General features: G+C 34.1%; 1 protein-coding gene across 1 annotated transcript in view; it reads right to left on the bottom strand.

Annotated features, from left to right (window-relative positions):
• Window positions 1-6,806, bottom strand: part of inpp5a (inositol polyphosphate-5-phosphatase A) — a 164,872-nt gene that overhangs the window by 774 nt on the left and 157,292 nt on the right. The window contains exons 11-12 of the mRNA XM_016487317.1: window positions 3,868-3,979; window positions 1,046-1,114 (exon numbers count right to left, since the gene is read on the bottom strand). Of these exons, the coding sequence (XP_016342803.1) occupies window positions 1,046-1,114; window positions 3,868-3,979 (181 nt within the window). The remainder of the gene's footprint in view (window positions 1-1,045; window positions 1,115-3,867; window positions 3,980-6,806) is intronic.

Genomic DNA, 6,806 nt, shown 5'->3' with positions numbered 1-6,806 from the left:
GTTTGTGTCACACACACACACACACACACACACACACACACACACACACACACACAAGCTTATCTCACGATGAGAATCTAAATCTAAAAACAAAGATTTGGGTTGTTTGATCTGAGAGTAAATGAAAGTAAATAAAACTGAAGACATCATCTATTCCTAAAATATTCCCTTTTATCCTTTATAATTCAGCTTTAACCACTTGATGTAAAGTGATGTAACTCCAATAATATAGAAGAAAAACAAACATACAAAATAAATAAATAAATGTTAAAAAGGTATTTTTAAGATACCTAGGACTATTTAGAATATCATATTCAGAACCGTGACATCACACAGAAGTAATTTAGAAAACAATACTGTAATAACCAAACAAGACTATCTCAAATCAAATGTTTTGTAGATCATTTCAATATCTTTTTGGTTTTCTATAAAACGATTGAGTCGAGAGTTTGAAAATCCCTCATTCACATGGTTAGAACCTTCAGCATTTGACTAACAGCAGTGGCCTCATTTGCATGCTGAATTCTGATTGGTGATATTTCTTGAATGTATTTGCATACTGATCTGTGATTGGTCTGGAGTGTCTTATATGTGCTGCACCATCACAGGAGCGCAGAAGTGCTGTGTTCATTCTTTTGTACAGACTAAAACCTGACTAAAACCTTCATTTATGAATTAATTCATTCAGAAAATGATATCTAGCTGCACTATGAAGTTTTAAAGAAAAATAAAGCTTACTGGAGCTTACTTTAATTAATTTTTTTAAGGGAGTAGTTATTGAGAATGAATTTTCCTGAATGTTTGGTTTGACTGATTCCAATCTAAACAAGCTATTTTTTACCTTCGTTCAGGAGAAACATTTAAAGAACAATTTGAAGAAGACTAGAGACAAAAAAAAAACCTTTAAAAGAACAGTAAAAAAAAATAATTTTTGTTTTAGGTATAATCAGATTTAACTCACTTCCAAAGACTATTTTCTCAGCAAAGTATATCTAAATTCACACACACACAAACTAGTTGGAGAGGTTGGTTAGGTTAGTTGTACCTTGTGGTCCCCCATACACACGTTGGGTCCGATGTTGTCGTATGTTATTGATTTCTCCTCATTCTCTGGCTGCAAAACACAAACACGCACAAAATATGATTACAGACACAGAGCAAATGCATGCATGATGCTAAAATCCTAAGAAGAGCTTTTATATGGTTACATTTAAGTGCCAATAAATCAAAGTTCAGGAGCTTTTTCATATCTGAAATGCAGCGAAAGCATTAATCATATTTATCTAAATTGAAAATAATGCTCTGAATCGAGCGAGACAGAAATGATGCAGTGCTCTTTAGAAAGCGAGAAACAGTTGTGGTTGCTACAAAGTGGTTGCCGAGCAACACAGAAACGTAAACAAAGGTGTATGTTTGTAAATTTACAACAGCTTCGAACGCGCCTCAGCCAATCAGAATCAAGCACCGGAACTATCGGTTTTTATAATACTACTTTTACATTTTTAAAATGATAATTATCTGAAATTGTATTGATTTTACTTTTTATTTAATTGATTTCTTCCCTTCTCTTGTTTTAAGCTTGTTTGTTGCTTGCGATGTTTTATGCAGATGCTCGATGTTTCTTTAATAAGGAGCTGGTTTGTGAGCGAAGCTCATACATTCATCAAACGCAGGCTGGATCATTTACAAAGGCAGCATAAAATTGTGGATTTTCGGCCTGCGTAATCTTTAGACAGATAAACAAATTACGGCAGGGGCCGGGGCCGCGCTTGACTGGCTCTTCATTACGTTACCGTGGACCTTTGGCGTGTTAGGGCTCGGCGAGCAGAAAATAACACGACGCGGAGCTAACAGAGCGCAGCATGATAGATGAGGCTGTTTACACAATCTGCCTCGTCTCACACAGCGCTTCTCGCAGAACACAAACCGTGAGCGCATCTCCATTAACCACTGGCCTCAGCAACATCACTAGTACTACTAGAGCTCAAACACTAACTAGAACTCAATTTAAGAGCATGTGAAGAAAACCTAACACAATGCTCTCTCAAAATGTTGAAAACATCAGTGCAATATGTTGATTTTCTTTATTTACTGTGTTTCTGTGGATCCTAAAAAGGTCTTAAAAAGTGCAAATGTCAATATATTTGCAATGCTTCAATACTTCATAATTAATTTTACAAACAAAATAGGCTTGAATAGCTGTTCTGAGCCACTTGAATACAGGAAAAACGTATTGATCACACTGCAAAAAAAGGATTTTCTTACTTAGTATTTTTTGTCTTGTTTTCTAATATCTAAACATTCTTGAATTGGGATGCATTTACTTGACAAGTTAAATGATTTAAGATATTAAGTCTTGTTTTCTAAAAAAAATAAATAAATAAAAAACATTTTGTTTTGATTTGAAACAAGCAAAAATATCTGCCAGTGGGGTAAGAAAAATAATCTTAATTCAAAGCTAAACAAGATGATTTTTCTTGCTCCACTGGCAGATATTTAGCAAAAACTAACAAAAGTTTGATTTTTTTTTCAGAAAACAAGACTTTAATATCTCAAGTCATTTTTCTTGTAAAGCAAATTAATCTCTAGTGAAGAATTTGTATATATTTATACTAGAAAACAAGACAAAAATACAGCAGTGTGCAAAAAAAGTGACGCTCTTCCTCAAGATTTTTGTGTTGTTTTTCAATACAAATGTCTAAAGATTCTTAAATTAAGATACATTTACTTGAGATATAAAATGACAGAAGATATGAGTCTATGATTAAAAACAAAAACTTAATTCAAAGGGAAACAAGTTTTCATTTCCCACTGGCAGATAGATATTTGTTCTGGTTTTAATCATAAACTCACTTCATTTTGTTGATTTTTTCACAAAACAATGAGACTTTGTATCTTCATTTGTATCTCCAGTAAATGTATCTTGATTTAAGGATGTTCAGATGTTTGTGCTGGAATATGAAACACAAATACTGCTGTTCATGCAACATTTTAATGCTTTCTGCTCTAAATTAAGATATTTTTAAGGCCTTAATTTGTGGAAGAGTGAATCAGGAATTTTTAAGACCTTTTTAGGATCCACAAAAACCCAGTAAATACAAAAAATAAAAAAATCAACATATTGCACTGGCGTTTTCTTTCTTTCTGTCCATATATATATATATATATATATTATAAATGAAGCAAAAGACACAAAGCACTCCTGAAACCTAAAAATAAAGAGCTGAAGAAAAGGACTGTAACATCAGAAACCATTTCTATATTTCAGCACTGGATTTCTGGACTTCAGTTTAGTTTAATCAAGAAGAAAAGCAGCAGAGATCAGATTTAAATCAAACAGTGAACATTTATGAAGCATGCATTTTTTTTATTTCATAACGTTCACTTATAATTCCAATAAGATTTTGACATCACAAACCGTCATAATTTAGAAATAAATCTAAATTTTCCAGCCTGATTTAAACAGTTCATTTAAGGGGCGTGTCCCCTTTAAGACACATGAACGCCCCCTGCTGTGATTGGCTAATATATTTGCATATGAAATAAGCTTTAATTATGTGGAACTGTGAGAATAATGGAAAATGTGGATTACAGTATTATATTTCAATGCAGTCCATCAGATGTGGTTTTGAATGCAGCATTTATTTCTATAGCGCTTTATATAATACAGATTGTTTCAAAGCAGCTTCACTGGAAAATAACAATGCTATAAAATGCATCAATTAATAAATAAACTCAGTTTCAGCTGTAAAGAAGCTCTCTCTTTGTTATCATGAAGAAATGTGATTTCTCAATGCATCAGATTAATATCACTCACGCTCACAATCTGACAGAAACAATGAAGCGTTTGTGGTTTAATCATCTCACCTTTACGAGCAGGTCTTTGGCCGAGGCGGACATAAGGATCCGGTCACACCAGGCGGGACATCGAGTGTTCATGTACTGCTTTCCCTGACTGGAGTCTTCACTGTACGGATAACTGCACAAACACACACCACAAGCTGAATAAATAAGCTTTCCATTGATGTATGGTTTGTTATGATAGAACAATATTTGGCTGAGATACAACTATTTGAAAATCTGGAATCTGAGGTTGCAAAAAAATCTAAATATTGAGAAAATCATCTTTAAAGTTGTTCAAATGAAGTTCTTAGCAATGCATATTACTAATCTGGAAGAACTGGTTGTGATTGGTCAGTGCTGTCAATTTGTGCTCTATAATCACTGAATTATAAATGCATTTTAACTTTGCAGTGTAAAACAGGCAGAGCAGTCTTGTAAAACACAGGACCAATCAGCAGTCAGATCTGATTTATATTTCTGAGGCTCTGAGGAGCAGATGGTACACGATACAGACACAAAGGACATCAGATCGAGGCGTCCAGATAACAGCACTATGATGTTAATGATGGACTTCCTACATGTGACACTGTGAGATCACAATCAGACCGTGAATGAAGTGTGTGCATTTATGGAGTCTATTGTGTCCTATCATAACAAAAACTAAAACCAGCAGCAGAAATCACTCGGTTTATCTCACTAAAACAGCTCAGGTTCACTCTGCACATCAGAACTACATTTTTTTTAATTTTGCATTCTGAAAATGAAGCTTATTTTCATTAAGATTTTGTGATTGTGATGATGATTTGTGAAATTTTTTTCATTACAATTAAAATTGTAAAAAAAAAAAAAAAAAAAAAAAAACATTTAATGAAAATAATCTTGTCCAGACATTTACTATTATTATTTAATCTACATAAAATAAATGAAATACAACAAAACGGTGATGAATACTTTTAATAGTGTTTTAAAATGCACACTGAATAATATAATTTAAATATATATTATCCAAATAATATATTTTCTTCACATCGAGATGTTTTTGCAAAAACTATTATTTCTAATTTTAATAGTGTTTTAAAATGTACTTTAAATAATATAATTTAAATATATATTTTTAAATAAAATGCACTTTAATAATGTCCTCATAAGTCACCTTCTCCTTGTAATACCCATGTCATACCCATGTCATTATACGAATTTGTGTCCTCATATGTCACAAAAACGTGCGCGCACACACACACTCTCTCACACTCACACACACACAGGCTCCGCTCAATTGGCCATGAAAGCGGCTCATCATGATCGGCTCATTTAGTGGAATCAGCTAATCAAACACCATCAGCATCGGCCGCTTCTGCGCCCAACTGACCGTCGCCATGACGACCGGGTCAAGGGTCGAACGGGCCGGTTAGCGGGGGTTAAAGAGGGGAGGGGGACTAGTTAAACCACATCCGGCTAACACACAGGCCCCCGACCGAGTGGCCAAACAAGAGCCGCGAGGGGCCTTTGCAGAACGCCTGAGCGCAATTAGCATTGATGGCTCTTTAAGCATTTGGAAATGAAGGGCAGTTTTGGTATGCTAACGATAGATGAGTCTGAAGATGAAAGACAGGAGGAAGAATGATAGCAGAGGATAGAGAGCGGGATAATGAGGGATAGAGATGCAGAGTGTGGGAATTAAGGGGCGGGAGAAGCTCTTTCTTCAGGGTGGCCCACACAAACCCTAGAGGAAGTTTTAGCTGTGCTCCTTCAGCTGGATTAAACACATCTGATCTGCTAAAGAGCCGAGCCAATCTTTGAAATTGATCTGTGATGCTCGGAGGCAGGAGGAAGGTGTCTGTATCCAGAGCAAACCAGCCTTCACACTCAACACTCACAGATTCATATTCTCTGTTCAAACCGGATTCAGACACTCTACATATAACAAGTTTAAAGTCTCTTCTGCTCACCAAGGCTGTATTTATTTGATCAAGAACACTGTAAAAATTGTGAAATATTTTTACAATTTAAAATAGCTGTTTTCTATATGAATTGCAATATATAATGTTGGAATTGCAAGATAAAAAGTCGGAATTGTGAGATATAAACTTCCAATTTTGAGAAAAAACTTGGAATTGTGAGATATAAAGTCAGAATTGCAAGATTAAAAGTTAGAATTGCAAGATTAGATTAGGCGTTTGGTCTCATTCTGTATCACGTATCTTGTCAGTGTCTGCGCTCGCTTGGCCATTTGTTGTGGAAAAAAAATAAGGAAAGTGTGTCCAGCTGAATTAATTTAGTATTTTGTTAGACGGGTATAAATAAAGCTTAGTTTACCGCGACAGCGGTCTCGGCAGCCGTCGTGTGCAGACCGAAGAGTGTAAAGACCATCGACTCTACCGTGTGACTCCACCGGGCAGGACACCAGCAAAGGATAAGTATCGCTTTTTATTTCTCCTCTTTCCTACTACTTGTTTCACTTCTGTTTCAGTTTTTATAACCATTTCGTACTATGTGTAAGTTTTTTTAGCATGTAAGTTTGGCAGTGTTATTATTTAGGATTACTGATAAACCACTGTCGTTTGATTTGCATTATTTGTATTTGTTATTTATTTTAATTTTAGTTAAATTATGTCTGAATTTATTATGTCTGTATAGGTATTTTATTAAGTTTTAGTTTTATTTAATTTGAGTTATTTTAATACTTCAACAAACTAAATGGAAATGAAATAATATATATATTGAATTTATAAATGTATATATATATATATATGTATGTATGTGTGTGTGGTTGTACATACACATATATGTAGTTGTTTTTTTTGTGTTTGGCTTAGTGTTATGTTAGAATCAATATTATACTCATACCTTTTGTTCTTTAATATACTGAATTGTTTTTAGCTTTATTTTTTGTTTTTCATTTAAATGTTAAGTTTTGAAATTTTGTTGTATGGATGTGTCATTTTTATTTAATCTCTTTATTT

The sequence above is a fragment of the Sinocyclocheilus anshuiensis genome, unplaced genomic scaffold, assembly GCF_001515605.1.
Source record: "Sinocyclocheilus anshuiensis isolate Anshui unplaced genomic scaffold, SAMN03320099.WGS_v1.1 scaffold709, whole genome shotgun sequence".
NCBI lineage: Eukaryota > Metazoa > Chordata > Actinopteri > Cypriniformes > Cyprinidae > Sinocyclocheilus > Sinocyclocheilus anshuiensis.
Note: the sequence above shows the minus strand (reverse complement) of the source record. Positions and strands in the feature narration are given on the sequence as shown.